Source organism: Herpailurus yagouaroundi, unplaced genomic scaffold (assembly GCF_014898765.1).
Source record: "Herpailurus yagouaroundi ecotype Mexico unplaced genomic scaffold, PumYag 28, whole genome shotgun sequence".
Classification (NCBI taxonomy): domain Eukaryota; kingdom Metazoa; phylum Chordata; class Mammalia; order Carnivora; family Felidae; genus Herpailurus; species Herpailurus yagouaroundi.
Window position 1 is genome coordinate 128597206 of NW_024412376.1, and position 19217 is coordinate 128616422.

A 19217-nucleotide genomic window follows, 5' to 3' on the forward strand; every position below is an offset into this window, starting at 1 on the left:
ATATATATATATATATATATATATATATATATATATATAATTGTTAATATATGGGAAACAACATTATCTTCCTGGAAGGAATCATATGCAGTTCTTTTGCCTTTAGTCTTACTTCACACATTTCCAGAGTTACTTAGGTCAGTACCAGCTGCTCCCCACCCCCCCTTCAGTGAGGTGGTTTCATACATTTGTAATACAGTTCAATCTTTTTGCCATAGTCTGCATTCCTTGCTGGGATTGCTTGACTACCTAAATGATTTTAAATTTGCATACATTAATTTTTACTTCGTTGAATAGCTCTGTTTTGGCAAATACCTACTGTCATGAATCCACTTTACAGAATAGTTCACCCTAAAAATCCTTTGTGCTTTACTAATTCTTTCCTCTACCTTCCTCTGGACCCCACAATCAGTGATTTTTTCATAATGTGTTTATAGTTTTGCCTTTTCCAGAATGTTATATAATTAGGATCATACAATATGAGTCTCTTCAGACTGGGTTCTTGCACTTGGTAATATGCATTTAAGGTTCTTCCATGTCTTTTTGTGGCTTGACAAGTTATTTTTTTTATCCCTGAATAATATTTCATTGAGTAGATATATCAGTTTGTCCATTCACCTATTGAAGGAAATTGGTGATGCCTAGGAGTGTGATTGCTGGATCATTTTATATGACAAGTTTAACTTTGTAAGAAACTACCACATTTTTTCAAAGTGGCTATACCACTTGATATCTTTTTTCTTCTTCTTTCAATTATGGCAAAAAACACATGACTTGAAATCTCTCCTCTTGACAATTTTTGAAGTGTGTAGCACAGTATTGTTAATTCACTGCACATTGTTGGGCAGCAGATCTCTGGAACTTTTTCATCATCTACCACTGAAACTCTACCCATTGAACAGCAATTCCTCATTTCCTTATCCTCCAGTTCCTGGCAGTTACCATTGTGCTTTCTTCTTCAAGTTTGACTACGTTAGATACTTCATAGAATCATGCAGTATTTGTCCTTCTGTGACTAGCTTATTTCGCTTTGCCATAATGTCCTCAATGTTCATTCATGTTTTAACATATGACAGTTTCCTTTTAGGGGGCTGAATAATATTCCATTGCATGTATATGCCACATTTTCTTTGTCCATTAATCCATCAATGGACATTCAGGTTGTTTCTGCCTCTTGGCCATTGTGATTAATGCTGCAAAGAACATCGGAGTGCAAATATCTCTTCAAGATCCTGCTTTCAGTTCTTTTGGCTAAATACCTGGAAGTGGGGTTGCTGGATCACATGGCAATTCTAGTTTTAATTTTTTTGAGGAGCTCTATACTGTTTTCCATAGCGACTACACCATTTGAGAGTCCCACCAACATGCACGGGGTTCCAATCTCTCCATGTCCTTGGCTGATACCAGTTACATCACAGATACACAAATACCTATCTTGTGTTGGCTTCATCTATAATTCTTATAGCAAATCCTAAACATGTTATATATATGTTTGTTATTTTTCTAAAAAAGCTGGTTGTCCATTTATTTTTTCCATTCCATAACATAGTCTTCTGGAAATAGTAACCAGGGTAGGATGTCTCTACAATTCTTGGCAGCTCTGCAGGCCAAAGGTCTGCTGATGAAGAGCTGATCCCAGGTATTTTGCTGGATGGGTGTTAATGTCGTCTCTAGGCTGGAATTTAGACTCTCACTGAAAAGCTATTCTGCTAACCAATTAATGGATATATGAACTTCACACCTTCAGTCTGTTCATTATTTTCTTATCAACATATTATTTCTGAAGGGACACAATGAGTTTGGAGGTTGGAGGTCTTCAAATTAGGAAAGACTGACAAATCGACCAACTCTAATATTCATATTTACAGTGGAGGTTTTAAAAGAAATTTGACATAATGCACCTCACAAATGGATGCTATTAAAGTCCATTTTAGGCATCAGCTTTGAATACAAGAAGATTTAATTTCTTCTTTTTTTCATAATATATAAATACTCCATGTGTCCAAATGTTTGTAAGGTGTGTCATCTTAAAGAATTTTTTTTCCCCCCAAAATCAAAGTGGTACAGAAATAAGCTTCTGGAAAAGTGCTGGTATTTCTTCCCCAATTGTTGGATAATACTGCAAAGAATTTCTTCCAAATAAAGGGATTTTGCTTTGTATTAAATTTTACACTAAAGACTCTCAAGTGGTAGATTCAGAATTCTAAACATTTTTAAGGATTATAAAAGGATTTGCACGTTTTTGAACATAGTACAAACTAAGCTTTTTATATGTAGGCATTTTTAATAAAAAAAGTTTTATTTGTGTTTTAGGAATAAACAAGCTAACATAAATTGTACATATTTACAGCATTCAACTACATTTCAGAAGCTGCACAACGGCGTTTGTGAGTATAGCTGGTGGTTTTTGACACCAACCTTCAAATGTGTTTTCTTTCATTTGCTGACACATTTAAAATCCTGTAGTACCAGAACAAAGAAAACAGCAACTTATTTTGTAGCAAAGCCACACTCCTAACAAAAAATACTGAGTGAACTACAGTCCTGTGACTGCTAGTGTATCTGTGAGTCCTGATATCGAGAGCACAAGCGTGTCTTGTGTCCATACCTGATTGTATGTAAGTTGATTTTCTATTTTACAAGAATACATGATTACTCAATGAATGATTAGGAATAGAAAAAAGGCCATGAAAGGTAAAAGGGTCAGGAATCAGAGGACACTGAACAGTTTCTTATTCACTGACTCACTGCTTAGAGGGAACTCTGCTGCTTTCATGTGTATAAATCACAGTCTACAGGCTTCATGGATTTTTGTCCACAGATAGTTTTTGAGATAGCAAAGTCATAACATCACATACTTCAAGCACTTAAAAAGGAATTAATGAAACGGTTAGGATATTTTAATCAAATCCCTAACAGAAAGATTACAGTCAAACACTGTATGAAAGTTTGATTTCAAATGTAAAAAGCAACCACAGAAAATCTCAAGTTTCATTAAACACAACAGTAGTTTCAATCAGAAAATGCAGCATATATTGATACAAAATAGAAACTGGAATTATAAAAGCAAGGAGTCCACCTTTCTTTTCTTGGCATTTTTAAAACCTATCCCATTTCATTAAAATGTATTTGGTTTCCAGAAATACTTATTCTTGCCATATAGCTTTTCTAGTGGTCTGGTGGGTATACAAAAGTATTATCTGCTTATGTAAGAAAGCAAATGCTTATGTCGAAAGAACAAAAGAACATTAATATGTTGTAATTTATGTCTCTTTCCGATTAAAGAAGTTCTGCCTGCTGAAAAATAGGGAGAAAGGGATTATTTTATTTACAAGAACTGTGTACTACCAATCAGGACATAAATTAGCTAACTCATGTTCGGTAGGAGGGCAAATAGACGATTCAGCAAACTGATTAGTGGGGACTTAAAAACACAAGGAGTAAAACATTTAACATATTCTAACATATTTGGTGGGTTAAGCATAACAGGTTTTGAGAGGCAACATAAGGTATGAATTTTTGTGTGTATGTAGCACCTGCTTTTGAAAGCCCCGGCTATTTAGGACAGGGTGCTGTGAATTAAAATAGCAGGAGACTGGTTTGGAAAGTGTAGCTAATTTTTGGATTCAGTCAGGTTTTAGGTGAGGTGGTGCCGAAGAGGTGTTCCATTGCTGGCAGGAATAGAAATTTTCCCATTCTTTAACCTAATGAGCCCTGCTTTCCCAAACCTCCCGAATCACTGTGAAAAGATCTTTGCCTCAGGTTGAGTGTCCTTGGGTAAAGTCACAGGAGATGATGGACAGCCAAGAGAATTTTTCAAGCAAGCCACCCTAACCCAGATGTGTTTCTCTCAAAAACAGTTTTATTTGTATTTACACAATGTTAAAGTTTCCCGTTTACATTTTCATTACCCTTTTAAATGACACAACAACATTATTTCACATTAGCCATTAGGTTCCCATCACAATGGCACAAAATGCTGCCTGGTGGTCAAAAATAAAAAGCTTCTTTAAAGATGTCAAAAAATTTTTAGTCCTTGTAAACATTTAGAATTTCTGAAAACCTCATGCAATCTTCACTTTGGAATAATGCCGCATGGTAGTTTGTATCGAGAGGGTTCATGGCCCTCTCTAAAATAAGGAGTTGAAACAACACAGTCAATAAAGATATGCGTATCTAATCACGAGCATTCCCTACCTAGTAGTGGATGTTCTGAATATGAAATATCACTGTATTTAATAATTCTGCTTTCCATGACACTGCAGTGAGTTAGAATAATCAAGGGGCTTCCCTAAAAATGTCTCAGGAGCATTGTCGCAAAATATAAAATATTTCAAGCTTTATCCAGTGAGTATTTTAAAAAGATGTAGGAAACAGATTAACATGGATTGATTTAGCTTAAAAAAAGAAAAAGCAGGTACACTGCAATTCAATGTATTTGGGGGAGTATCAAGTAGAAAAATACGTTATCTCGTAAAACTGGGGTGGCTGGTTGCCACTCTGAGGTAAGGCTTGCAAACGATATATTTCTTTTATGGAAATTTGTAAATAATATATAGAACAGGAGAACAGGAAAGTTAACAATTGAAAGAAGGGCTGCAGAAAAGGTATTTCTCTGCACATCTATCTTATGCAGTATTGAGGGACCATGAAGAACTGCCCATCTCTCTTAGTTCTAAACCTTCTGTTCATTTCTTGGCAGAAGTGAAATCTCGTGTGCAGTACCCTCTGGAAAGGTCCTCTTATAATTCATGCTGCAGTGTTCCAATTAGGCAATACAGTCCCAACTTTGAGACCCCATACAACCTAGATGCAGAAGGCTTTGAATAAGGCAAAGGGGAGTATATGGGGGGAAAAAATGAAACTTCCAGTGAAGAATTTCCTGTTTCCATAAAGTTAAAGCAGTCGGAATCAGCATGGAAAGTTCAGTTATGCCAGCACTGGTAGCATTGAGAATGGTGTTGTTAAGATTTAGCCTGTTTAAGTCCTAAGCAATGAGGAAAATCTCAATGGCCACTTTGCACAGACCCAAGCCTGGTTTCAACTGTAAGTTTGACTGTATTTTTTATCTGTTTAGAGATTGTAGACCTAGGCTCTATGGAAGTAAAATAAGTTGGGGGAGGGTGTGGGTGGCACCTGTTTCACAAGTTATTATCTGTAATCCTGAAGTACTGTCTCTAGGAAATCTTTCTTTTCCCACATTTACCAGTGTAGGCCATTCAATCAGTACTTACAGACTCTCTACCACGGACAGAACAGCAAATGCTTTGGGCAATAGAAAAGAATTAGAAAATGGGGCATTTACCCTTAAGGACCTTATTTTGGGAAGCAGAGAGTGTATTTTTCAAGACTACCAGAAGATACACAAATTCAACATCTATTATTATTGACTAAGTGGCCACAAGAACCGAGGGGGTGCTAGCAGGAGAGTAAACAGAATGAGGAAAGGTTGGCTGCCCATGGATGGCTTTTTGGATGATGTTGCCTTGATTTATAATCCAGCGTTGGGGAGGGGCAAGGGAAGAGGAGAATCTGGGCAGTGGAAAAGAAATGTAAAACTTCAAACAGCAGCGAGCACACTTTGGGATGATATGTGGCTGTTGCTGCAGTATATATGTGAGGATTAGTTTGCTTGAAGCTGGGTAAGGGGAACAATGAGAAATAAAGTGAGTGTGAGTAATGGAGAGACTGAGGTTGGGCTTAAGTGATTCACAGGGAGCCAAGGCATATATTTTCTCCAAGGTGTTAATATTAGCTTATTAATATTTCCCATACCCGCCAGGGATGGGAATTATGAGACTCATAACTAGTGTGACTATATAATCGTTATCTAAATGGACAGATTTGAGAGAGAATTGTGGTTGTCTTGGGGAAACTGGGGTATGTGGTCCCCTAACAGTAATGTTATCCAAAAAAGAACTGGGCACACCTCAGGCTATTCAATTGTTGCTGGAGCTATTCCTTCTACACTTTCCCTCAAGAGAATAATGAAAGGCTTTTGTACGTCTTGGCTGGGAGTGGGGGTGGGGGGTTGGGGGGGGTTGAATTTGCGGGGGAGGGACTGTGCAAGATGGAGGAGAAGGATAAAAAAAGAACAAGAGTATTTGGAAATTGTTCTCTTTCTTCCTACTCTCCTCTTATCTTTGAACCACCCAAAACCTGGATCATCAAAGTACAAAGCATTAGATCTAGGCAGTGTGGTTAGAATAGACATAGCTTTGCCTTTACAGTCAGGAAAAAGAAAAAAAAAAATCTCAGATTGAATAGTAACTCTGTCACTAACTAATTATCATTATCAGATTTGGGGTAAATCATTTAACCTATTTAGCCTCCATTACCAGATATTGGTAGTGTCATCATAATTTTCATAGGGTTGTAGGGTAATGATTTCAAGATCAAATCATGAAATTATGTGTGACAAAGTCTTTTCTGATACCTTAGACCAATGTGTGACAGTCGTGTTTGGATATCTACCCCAAAGCCATTCTTCCTTCTTTTTGTTAACATATTCCATCTTTTATTCCCCCTGGGCAACTCACTGGATCAATGTTGTAAACCCATCATGATAATTTCATTCCTTTTATCAGTGACTGGTTCAGGAATGGTTGTGTAATCCAACCTTGGCCAATGGAACAAGAAAGATGGCTGGGAGGGTTTTGTGGGGAAAGATTTCCTTGCTTTTAAAAAGAGACCTAAGGCAGGACTTTCCCTTGTTTCTGCCACTTGATACGAGTACATGAGTGTAGCCATTTTGCAACCACAATGCGTGCCGATAACATACAGAGTTAGGAAGAACTGGTCCTGGGAGGGGTCTCAGGTCCTGGATGACATCATTGTGCTATTGAAATAACCCAGGGACCACCCTGCTTCTGCACTTACTGTTACATAAGCTATCATTTTGGTTAAAGTTACTTTTAGTTGCATCTTTTGTTACTTATACCTGAATGAATCCTGATGGATATATATATTAATAAGTATTAATCTCAATTTGGTGAGAATTTGAAGACTTATAAATGCTTCCTCTGTTTTTAAAAAGATGACATTAGCTATGAATGCATCTCAAAAGTGTAAAATATGAGAAACCTGAAAAAGAGAACTATTAGTTCTCTACTTTAAGAGCACACCTGCATATAGGAATGTTGGAACTGTGAGAGGTCAAGCAGCAGAATATTAGGCTAACTTTACAAAAAAGAGGCCATCTCATTCGTAGACTGACCCAAAATGGAAGGGAGGAATTTTTAGGCACTCTCCTAACAATTCTGAATGGTCAGGGGGCTCTCAGGAGAATCATGGGAGCTTAGAGTTGGAAGGTATCTTCTGAAAAGGGGGAAAAGTTAAGAATATCCGTGTGCAGGAATCACACTGGGGGTCATGTTCAGAGATTGGAGTGGAGAGGGTGCATGCTTTAAAATCATGAATAGCTAGAAATGTTAATCAAAATTTAATAAGTAAACTTTCAGTTTTGTCAAGGTTGTGCCTAAAACAATTGGCAGATTGAACTAGTTAAGAGGGGAATAGGAGGGTGGTTGGGAAAGTGGGGCAGGGAGAGCAGATAAGAGATTCTGAAGACCTGGGATCTTTTCCAACTAGATGGGAGGTCTCCCCTTGTCTGAGAGCTCAACCCTATCTGGCTGCTCCGCCTACAGAACCCAGACAGTGATGGGGTCTCACACTGGGGAGAACACTGAAGGGGACTGTAGCAGCATTTCTGCTCAGATGCTGCCTCGAGATAGGCTCTTCCACTATGGAGGGGGCATTTCAGGGCTTTTCCTGACTGAGTTGCAGAGAATGGCCTAAGGGATCTACATCTTCCAGAGATCTAAAAACAGGGACCACACTGATTTATGTTATCTGAGACTCTCCAGTGCTCTTGAAGGGAAATATTTGTAGTATAGACCATTATTAAAATTGTTAAAATTTTTTTTTCCATCTGCCTGTAAATTTAAACTTCTAAACATTTTAGCTTCAATGTAATTTTAAAGGAATATGGACAGGTATTGGATTTGATTCACTTGACACCAGATGGCCTACCCTGATGACTTACTCCCAAAGATATACAACAAAGAATATTTATGGGACTGTTTTAGCAGAAACTACCATGCTCCTATATCTTTCTGGTAACGTCCTGCACAAACCTGTTAAAATGCCCTTTGAAATTTAGTTGGCAACTTGGTTTCCAACCAGTTGAAGTTTGGAAGGGAACGTGGAAGTCATCTGATGGCCGGTCTTCAGTCATACGACCAGGCAGTGGTAGAGGCAACATAAAGGCCAGGTCATGCAATTCTAAGTCCGGGTGTTTTCTGCCCACTGTCATCTCCCTCTCTCCAGCACGCAGCTCATTTACTGTTAACTTTTTAAAGTTATTCTGTACATTGCTTGGTATATGTTTGGACAACTCTCTGTTCTCCAAGTATAGGAATGCTGTTTGGAGGCAAAAGATGTTCTACAAAGTTGGGAAGGGCAATTTGGACAAGTTTGCATTATGACTTGTCTTACTACATTTCATGTCTGCTAGAAGGCTCAGGGGGAGTCGGTGGGAGATGCATGGACGTGGAATCTGTAACAGGAATAAGCAACTGAAAAGATAGTGGGTCAGGTTCCCAGAGGATGGTCTGTAACCAGTGGTGTACTCCATGAATGAGAAACCATTCTGGAAGGAATAATGATAGGTTTATAAAAGGTGTACAATTAAGGCTAAAGGAGGGCATGAGAAAACAAGTTTGATGGAAAAGAGCTGATACAGTATGAACTCACCATATTGCACCTAGAATGTACAGGGCCGTTCTTATCATCAAACTTTGGTGTAGATAATGTGAATTTTCCTAGGTTTGAGCTAAAGACTTTTATTTCCACTTGATTTTAAATTAGGCTGGGAGAGACAAGGTTTATGTAAACAGGTACTCTTTCCAGAAAGGACAGAAAAGCAGAAAAGAAAAATAACCCAAGGCAGTTTCAGAGGAGGCTACCATGACGACACAAGCTACCTCCAAAGACCTGCTAAAGGCAATAGGAATAAGAATTTGGGGAAATTATTAAAGTTCATTGTTTTCATGAATTCAATTGAAGATACGCAAGGTAAGTTCAAAGCTGGAGCTTTCAGCTACGCATGGGCAAGATAACTTAGGAGGTCTGAATGAGAAAGAGGAAAAATGAATTGGTTTCTTTGGGTTAAGGCATAAGGTTGGATGGCATACAGCACTGGGAAGGAACAAACACAAGAGAGGTAATCTGTTTTACACGGCCACACGCACACAATGCACACACATAACACATTTTAATGATTTTCACCTATAAAAAAGTTGTATTGGAAAATGTCCCCCCTTTTCTGTTTCTCTTCAAAAGGAAACCCAGGGAGAGATGAAAGCCAGACAGCAATACTGATTGCTTTTATTCATCCTTTGGCTTCTAACGTGAGCTGTTTTAAGCAAGTGAATCTGTGACCCTGTGTACCTAAGGCAAATGCATCATGTTATTTGGCCTCTCTTTTTATTGATTTATGTTTCTATTGTCTTCAGAACAGGATATGCAGGTAGAATCATTCATGAGAATGGTTTTATTTCCAGCTGGTTAAAAAATATACTTATTTCCCCCACACTGAATTCCTACTGAAGTCTGTGATGAGTGCTGGTTGCTCCAGGACCTGCATGGTCTCTAGGGGCCAGTCAGGAATGACCATGAGACCCTTGATATACCAAAGACTTTTTGATTAGGAAAAATGAAACAAAACAAACAACTGTTAGGCCTCTACAGTTGAAATAAGGAAGTTCTTGCTATCAGAGAGGTAAAAATAAACTCAAAACTCTTTATCCTTACCCTTCTAGGAACTTAGCATTTTCTGGTTTGCAATTCTTCTATTAAAAAGGATTTCCTTGCAAACGTTGCTTGTGAAATTACAACCTTTAACAATTAGGTTTCTGTCAGTTTAGTTGATTTCAGTTATATAGAAAAAGCATGATTCACGTAAAAGCACAATGGGTTCTAGACCTAGAAATTGACTAACCTTGTTAGTTCCATCGCTGGTGGACACTGATTGGGACATTTTGGAGCCAGAATAAGTCTCCAAGCACATAGAATCTTTACACAAAAAACTCCGCCTTGCTAAATTCTTAACTCCAAGAAAGATGCTGTGTACCCTAAAATGTTACTAAGAAACCAATCTATGTCCCAGCTTGCTAGGCTATTCCAAATTTCTGCAGACACTATCACCATCTCTGGGACTGCCAGCTTGCATGGAAACACATGTTATGGCTGAATATCCCACCATTCTGAAGTCTTTTTCAAGAATACTAGGACTTGGGAGACATATATATGAAAATATTTAATCACCAGATTCTAAGTTTAACTAGCACATATCAAACACATCCCGGACTCCCAGTTGAAAAATACTTGCTTTAATTCCCAGTATTTCTCTTTACCTTTTAGAAATGTGACATGGTTACTTCTAAATCTTTGCAGGATGAATCGGCCAGTTGGTGTTATCAGTGTCATTCACTGTCTCTTCCTTTTTTCCTTCCCATCATTTGGACATTTCACTGTTTGTTTACCCTGATCAAACCCATCCATTCACTTCTTGTCTTATTCAAAGTTCTGGGAAACATCGTGGAAGGAAAAAAGGTAGAAACTAAAGCTATTGGTGCAAATGATGCTTTGGATTGCCTGTGGATTTTGAACATCCCTTCCATTCCTGACCCCTCAACAAGCATGGATGATTTGGTATTTCACTATATGAGTAGCCACGAATGACTGATAGAAACACCCATGATTTTTCATGATACAGTTCCAGGAGCAGCTCACTACAGTTCCTGTCTCTGCTGGTGTGCCATCCCTAAGCCCCAAGGGAGTACAGCCTTCTCCTCAGCTACCGTCCCTTTCTGTGGGGTTGGGGCGTGAGGCAGAGTGACGCAACTGCGCACGCACAATGGCAGAGAGAGAGCAAGAGCTAAAAAGATTCTGGTTTGGGCCCACATCACTAGTTGCTTCACTTCGTGAATAAAAGCAAGTGCCTCATAAGCTTACGTTATTTACAATGCTCGGATTGTTCAAACATCCACCCAAAGCCGAGGACCACCACACAACAAGGAACAATTCAATGAACTATGTACAGAATTTACAAGGAAGTTTACATAATATTCTACATTCCGTTAACAAGTTTACCTTTGTTTGCTTTCCTGAAACTGAGATATTTGTTCGTTTTTCTTTTTCATCCCAGTAATTGCTGATTGAACCAACACGAACAAACGCTTGCACATTCCTTTTTCCTCCCTCCTGGGATATAGGATTACATTTAGTTTAGGAAAAAAAAAAAAAAAGTGGCACATCACCCTTTGGTGAGATGCTATTCAAAACTGTCCATATAAGAATTCATGGAGGTCGTTTCCTTCTAGCATGATAAATATATTTTGCTTGTTTGTTTGTTTAACTTGGCAAATTTCAATTGAGCTCTTTCTTAAAGAAGTATTCGTGAAGGAGTCAACTGATTTTGGAAAGATGGCATTTACTCAACATTTCTGTAGATTGTACATGTTTGTTGGCTATCCTTGGATCCATAAACCAAACTTTATTCTCTGCACCACATTTTTCTCTTTGCATTTTCAAGATCTTTCATTGATTGTAATGCACAATAAAGATGGTGTATATGATATGAAAACACATATCATTTAATCAGCAGAATTACCAACCAGTCTGCTGTTTCTATTTGGTAATATAGAGGATTGAGGCAATAATCCTGGATAATTTAAGCCAAAAATGTGTCTTTATCTGGGTCTGCCTCACAAAGCTGGTAAGCGTAACACACGTGTCACCTCTATTTTAAGCCAAGGAACATGAGTAGAAAAAAATGTGTAGTCGTCGTTGTCAAATGAAAGATGAGGTTCTGCTGGGTCTACACAGGTTAAATCTATGACACAGTTTATGAACTGCGAACATGGGGTCCCCTGAACATGACTGTGGCAAAGGAGAGTGAGTCTGTGCAATTTTCTGCCTCTGCTGCCACTTCAGTAATGCAGGAGATTATGGCTATTTTCATGGCAAAGATAAAACAACCCAGTAATAGCAGGAGAGTAACCCCTCGATAATGTACTGATCTGAATCTTTCAGAAGTGGGGACCGGTTTGAGGGCACTTAGGAATGTCTAACAATTTTTATGTATTATGTACATCATTTAGAGCAAGACAAGGGAGAGAGGCAGAGAAGGAAGCAGTTTTTTTTCCCTGCACTGTTAAGCCTGGAGGGAGTTTGGGTGGGGGCCACAGAGGAGGGGATTTGGCTGAGAGGTGTCCTAAAGAAGGAAGTGGGGACAAAGGTCATTAACCAGAAATACATCAGCTTCTCCATTTTTCAGGCTACCATTGCCTCTAAGTCAGAGCTATTAACAGAATTTGCACAATCCTGTGGCTGTGCCCTCTCTAAGCCTACGAAGACATATAATGATACCATTTTGTGCCTGATGGTAGATTCAGGCTTACTAATTTTGCAATTTACAAAGGCTAAGATATAAGATTTAAAAATGTTCTATTTTTTCTCAGAGATGCTTTACATCTGAACTACAAGCATCAAATTCTTTAGACTTTTAAGGCAAGATAAAAAAATTAGTAAAGATATAAATTACCTCAATCTTTTCCAAGGAGAATGATCTAAACAGGTGAATAAAGAAAAATTGTTTTGTTAAGGAACATAGATCATAGATACTTCCTTTCTAATTTAGCATTTCATCCTTAAAAGCTTTTTAAAAAACTTTGACATCAGATGATTCATTCCTGTTGAGCATCAGCCCAAAGTCTACCTTCCTGTGTTTAAAATACACAGTATTTCCTGAGTGGTCATTGGGAATATTAACCTTACAGTCACCGGCATGGGCACCTTCCATTCTATTTGGGCATTTCATGATGGCAAAGCCTCTTTCCATGCCAAGAAGTAGTTTCAAAATGGATCCCTTCATCCCCAGAGGCTGGAGATTTCCTTGACCATGGAACTGTGATTATGCAATTGAAAATCTAAATGAGAATTTGGTCCCCATACCCTACTAATTGGTTATGCAACCATTGAGATAATTTTTCCAGTAAAAGCACAGTTTTTATATTCTTACTAACGTATATTGTCTTTGGCTATAACCATTCATTTATTTTAGGTTTCTCTTTTTGCTTTCTAAAAAGAGTATCTCAAAACTCTGTCCCCTTGGGCTCATCAGCAGGAATTTGGCCTTATCTTTCCAATTAAGACTGTAATTTCTAGCAGCTGATGCTACTGTCAACACGGACCCTCATCACAGCCTTAGGGAGAAAGCCAGATCATCAAATGATGCAATTGTCCTTATTATTACCTAAACCCATATTTGACAGCGAGGGGTCAGATCCCCAATTGCCTCCATCACTGGTTGGTTGTTTTAGGGTTTCACTCAACCTTGTGAATGAACATACAGAATTCTTAAGATATTCAGGGTGAAAAAAAATTAATGAGGCTTTCATGACATAAAATGTGATAAACCTCAACTGTAGCTGGTTAGACGTGTTTAGAATTGTGTGTTGGGCTACTGAGGGATGCCCCTTCTATGACGATCATGACCACAGTAATCCGTGAGCAGAGATAAGGCAGAGCAGTAATGACTGCTGATTAATGATTAATGAGTGCAGATGTGTTCTATGCTTTAGGGGCTGGTATAAATGTTTGAAGGCCCAGTGATTTTGTCAGGGTTGTTGATATCTGTGGTTTTCCTATTTTGAGATTCTTCTTTAAAAAGGTAATCCGGCCTCAGATGAGAGTGACAGCAAAATGGGTGTATGTGCACTTCCGGAAGCATTCATTTCCTACTTTGGAATGCAGAGCTCAGAGAGGTGAGCACTAAGGTTATTAGCCGGGGCCTGTGCAACAAGGCCTGTCACCATTAGGTGCTCTCTGGAAGGCTAAGAAATATATACTATTTGATTTAAGATTTGGCAGTTTAGGTAACTGCCCAGGCACCCTTTTCACAGCACATAAGTCTTGCCTTCCTCGTGGAAAGGGCAATGTGTTTTACACGCAAAAAATGCTCACCAGCCCATTATTAAAGCCCTCCTCCCCCATTCCCTTCCTCTCACTCTCTCTGGAGCAGGAACTAAGGAGATGTGAAGGCATGGCTTCAGGGCACAGAGGCAAGTGATTCCAGGGTAATAAAATGAGTTCAGGGCTGGTCATTTGAGATAGTCAGTTAAATAAATCTCCATTGCCCTGAGACTCCTTATTCTCAACAAGAAGAGAGAAATGTTCTCAATGGCCACCAGGATGGATTTGAGTGTTAATTTTAAATCTGCCTGCAAGTCTGAGAAAGAAGCGGGGTTTTTTTTTGTTTGTTTGTTCTGTTGTTGTTTTTCAGAATATCCAGCTTAATGGTGAGGTGAAGATGGCAGGTTTGGTTTGCACAACCTCCATCAGCCCTTGTCAATCCCTCCCTCCTCACCCGTGGAGCTGGGACCCCTTCTGCAAGGGCGCTGGGGGGCTTGAGGCTGGAGGGGAGACTTCCTTCCTCTTCTAGGCTCCTCTTATCCCCCCTTCTTCCTGGAAATCTGTAACTTGTCAATGGCTTTGTTTTTTCTTCTGAGATCCTGGAAATTGTGTTGGTTTTTTGTTTTTGTTTTTGTTTTTGTTTTTGTTTTTTTTTGGCAGCATGAGATTGTTACAGTTTACCAGGAAGCAGTGCGCGCGGAGAGCTAGGTCCTGTTTTCCTTCTCATTTTAAAAAATAGATCAAAAAAATCCAGGGCCAAAAGATAGGACTGCTAAAGATCTACCTATATAACTTCTCTCTTTGTGTGTGTTTGTTCTTTGTTTGTAAACACGGCAATTAATAGAGCTCTGACAGAGCTGATAACCTGGACCACAGTAGACTGGAAAAAAATAGAGTTTTCTTTGTGGCGTGTGTGTGTGTGTGTGTGTGTGTGTGTGTGTGTGTGTGTGTGTGTGTTGTTTTTGGAAGTAAACATGGTGCAGTAATAAAATTGATATGCAAGACCTCAAACCAATCGGATGGCTGAATCTCTTACCTCAAAAAAGCACAGCAGTGGCGCTGCGGGGGGCCTGTGGGGTCAAAAATCAAAAGAGGAAAGTAGTCGTTTACGAACCCTTAGGACAGACCTTAGTGTACATAGTAAAGCCAATAAACGACGTTAAAAAGAGAAAAGGTGATGGGGAAGAACATTCGGGACCACTTGTCTATGGAGTTCACATCAGTCAAGTCGGGGATCTTGACTTTGAGCTGTGAGGCGCGCCTGCGGATGCGCCCCTTGCTGTGCGCGCCGTGCCGCTCGAGCGCGCGCCCGTACGCCTCCCCGCGGCTGCTCAGGGGCTTGCGGTACTGGATGCTGGCGCTGTCGTAGGAGTACATGCTGCTGGCCTTGGGCTCGCTGACGCCCGTGAGCACTTCCGAGCCGCTCGTCTCGTTCTTGATCTCCAGGGTGCTGAGGAGGATGTTGCCGTGGACGTCCACCTGACGGGAAAGGACACGCTCAGGCCCAACTGCCGGGGCACGGTCTGTGCTCGTGACCCTGTAACTGCTGACACCGCAGCCCACTCTTTAAAGACTGTCGCTGGACGTCCGGCTCTGCGTGCCTCCTGCAACCGGATCTAGCATCTATGTATCTATCCTTGTCTGTTTACCTAACCTACCGCTGTCTAAGCCATCATCTGTCTGTGTCTGTTTGTGTATGTATCTAGTCCATCACCCGTCTATATCCGTCTCTGTCTCATCCGTCATCTAGCTGTCTAATCTGTCTGCCTATTTAATCCACCATCTTTTCGTCTGGCTAATCTACCACCTACCTAATGCTATCTATATCTTTCTATCTAATCCTTCATCTATCCGTCTACCACTTATCTACTCTACTTATCCAAACTGCCACCTATTTATCTGTCATCTATTTATTTATCATCTGTCTAATTACCGTCTGTCTAATCTACCGTCTATATAATCCACAATCATCTATCAATCCATACATCATTTTTATGTATGGCATTTTTCGTGTTACAAAAGTGGCACATGGAAATATGTAAAACTAGAAACAAACAGGAAACAAAAAAATAAGAAATAGAAATTTATCATTTCACTTTTAGAGTACATTATTTTTAGTATCCTGCTAGCCACCTTCTGTTTTTTCTACTTACAAACACGGACTCACCTGGTATGTTTTGGTCTACAATATGCTTTGTCACTTAATAGTGTAGCATGGTCCTATTTCCATGTTAATAATTATTCCTCTGTGATATCACTTATTAACAGCTTATATGGATAGAGCATAACTGGGTTGATCTATTGTGAGATGCGAAGGCTTGTTTTACTTTTGCGGTATTATATAAGCAAGCCTACAAGGGACATCTTTTACATAAACCTTTGTCCATCTCCCCAGTTATTTCCTCAGGCTAAACTGCCAAAAGTAGGATTCAGGGCTCAAAAGGATATGACTAGCTGTACTTTGACTTTTGCGTCTCCCCCATTATTTATGTTGCTTCGTGCCGTTCCAGTAGTACCTACCTCAGATTTCCTGGTTTTTGTCTGTGCTATGCCCACACACATTTACAGAACTCCATACGTGAGCACATTTGGCCTGTAAAGTGGCTTTGTTTAACTTCAAGCTGATGCACTTTGCAAACTGATTTACCTTGAGAGGACATGCTCATTCATACAAAGGAGTTTGAAATACTTCCAAGGACAGTACAGGCAGCTGTGTTTAAGTCCAGTGTTATTAACACAAGTGCCTGAGTTACAGTAAGTGGTCTATAAATGCTTTCAAATGAAATTAATCTCAGTAAACACTTTTGAGTGTCAAAGGTATAGGTAAGGAGACAAAAAAAAATGGGTAACAAAGAAAGACAGAGTAAAGTGTAGGAGGAGGCAAAGACAGACAAGGAAGGAAAATAGAAGGAAAGGTGCAGAGAGTGGTGGGGTGTGAGGCTGGTACATCACAGATGAGAGAACTAAGATTTATTGAGTGTCCACCCAAAGCCTAGCATTATGGTAGCTGCTTTGTATACTTTGTTTATCACTTGCAACAGGAAACTGCCTCAAGTTTACTCCACTACGAGAGCTGAGATTACAACCTGTGTCTTGTCTGTTTCAAAGCTTATGTGCTTTTTACTGAGAAAGGACCGCTTCATAATCCTTAGCCTTCACCACATCCCGCAGTGAACTTAATGACGCATTTGATAGCTTTAAGCTCAGAGGTAGTTGGAGAGAGAGAGAGAGAGAGAGAGAGAGAGAGAGAGAGAGAGAGAGAGAGTCTCAATCTGGCCTCTCCCTCCACTCCCATCAATCATTTCTTTCTGTAAAGTATTTGGCTCTAGCCTAATTGAGCTACCTATTATGCCCTCACTGGCACCTTTACTGGCTTATTTATTCGGGGAGTTATTAATTTTGTTGTTAAAAACTACTCTTTATTGAACCCTACTACATAATTTATCTCACTTATTTCTTATAACAACCCTTTGGAATATATAATATTATTCTAGTTCAACAGATAGGGAAATAGAGACCCAGAGAGCTTAATGGCCTGCAATTAAACAAGGAATAAGTGCCTAATATGGGATTAAAATACAGGATATTCTTTGTCTCAAATATAATTTTCCCTCCTGTTTGCGTGTTAATCAATGTATTTTCTTTAAAGCTCAATTTAATCCTAATCCTTGTGTACCTGTGTACCTTCCCTGATTATAGTAACTTCAAAAACCAACTTCCTCTCCCTCTCTCAGGAAAGCATTGTTGAGTACTTACTCTGTGCCAGGCACAGTGCAAGGTGTCAGGTGTGTGTGTGTGTGTGTGTGTGTGTGTGTGTGTGTGTGTGTGTCTATGGATGAAAAGTCATGCATATGAAAGTTTACATTATGAAAGAGGATGGTAGGGTTGAAGTGACATGGAACAAAGTGCTGAATCCATTAGAAAAGGGACTAGAACCTTAGAAGATAATCATGGTGTCCATAATTCTGTTAGGTACTATGGTGTTTCAGTCAAGAGTATCATAAAACATGGATTTTGTCCTTGAGATAATAATCTCCTTTGAGGGGTGCCCGGGTGGTTCAGTCAGTTAAGCATCTGACTCTTGATTTCGGCTCAGGTCATGATCTCACAGTTTCGTGAGTTTGAGCCCCGCGTCCAACCCTGTGCTGACAGCATGGAGCCTGCTTGGGATTCTCCCTCTCTTTCTGTCCCTCCCCCACTTGCACTTTCTCTCTCTCAAAATAAATAAACTTTAAAAAAAAGTCTCCTGGGGCGCCTGGGTGGCGCAGTCGGTTAAGCGTCCGACCTCAGCCAGGTCACGATCTTGCGGTCCGTGAGTTCGAGCCCCGCGTCAGGCTCTGGGCTGATGGCTCAGAGCCTGGAGCCTGTTTCCGATTCTGTGTCTCCCCTCTCTCTCTGCCCCTCCCCCGTTCATGCTCTGTCTCTCTCTGCCCAAAAAAAAAAAAAAAACTTTAAAAAAAAAAAAAAAAAAAAAAAAAAAAAAAAAAGTCTCCTGAGAGATACAAGAGTATCTTGTAATACAAGATAAAATATACAAGAGTAAGTTATACGAGAGTAAAATATAATTTTGGGAGTGAAAAGAGTTTTTAACCAAATGCTAAATGGTACAGTATAGACCATGATTAGGGGTTCATAAAAGTCTGAAGGTCAAGGAAGGCTTCATGAAGGAGATGCAACTTATACTAGGCCTTAAAGACAGAACAAAGGATTGAGAGGTGAAAACTGTATTCTCATCCTGGGTTTGTTATTAAATCCATTTCTTCATCTATAAATAAAAGGTTTTCACTAGGTAATCTCAAGGGTTTGCTTCTGATTTTTGGCAGTCTTTGGTTACAAATAATATTCCAGGCAGAAGACACAGCATACTAAAAATTAAACCAAACCAACAAAAAAAACTTATAAAATTGAATCACTTCTTCTGTACTGTATGCATCATTAAGTTCCATTATTATGAAATCTCCCTAAGTAAACAAGTTGCTAGAATTTAGAATCTGCCAGTGAAACATAGAGATGCTCCTCATTAAACAGAGGTCATGCAAAACTACATTTTATTAAGATATTTTGGTTAACTTTGGTACAGATTCTAATGCACCTATAAATTGCATGATGCTTATTTATTGGTTTGTTCAAATCCCTCAAAATATTTTGTCATTGGGCTAGAAATCAGAGCTGTAAGTGATTTGACATATAAAGGAATGAATCTGGTTCTATACCTACTCATGAAAGCTGACTGCATTACT

General features: G+C 39.4%; 1 protein-coding gene across 1 annotated transcript in view; it reads right to left on the minus strand.

The window, feature by feature from the left end:
* Positions 1-7926: 7926 nt before the first annotated feature.
* Positions 7927-19217, minus strand: part of GABRB1 (gamma-aminobutyric acid type A receptor subunit beta1) — a 390272-nt gene continuing 378981 nt past the window's right edge. The window contains exon 9 of the mRNA XM_040484497.1: positions 7927-15456. Within this exon, the coding sequence (XP_040340431.1) occupies positions 15106-15456 (351 nt within the window). The 3' untranslated portion in view covers positions 7927-15105. The remainder of the gene's footprint in view (positions 15457-19217) is intronic.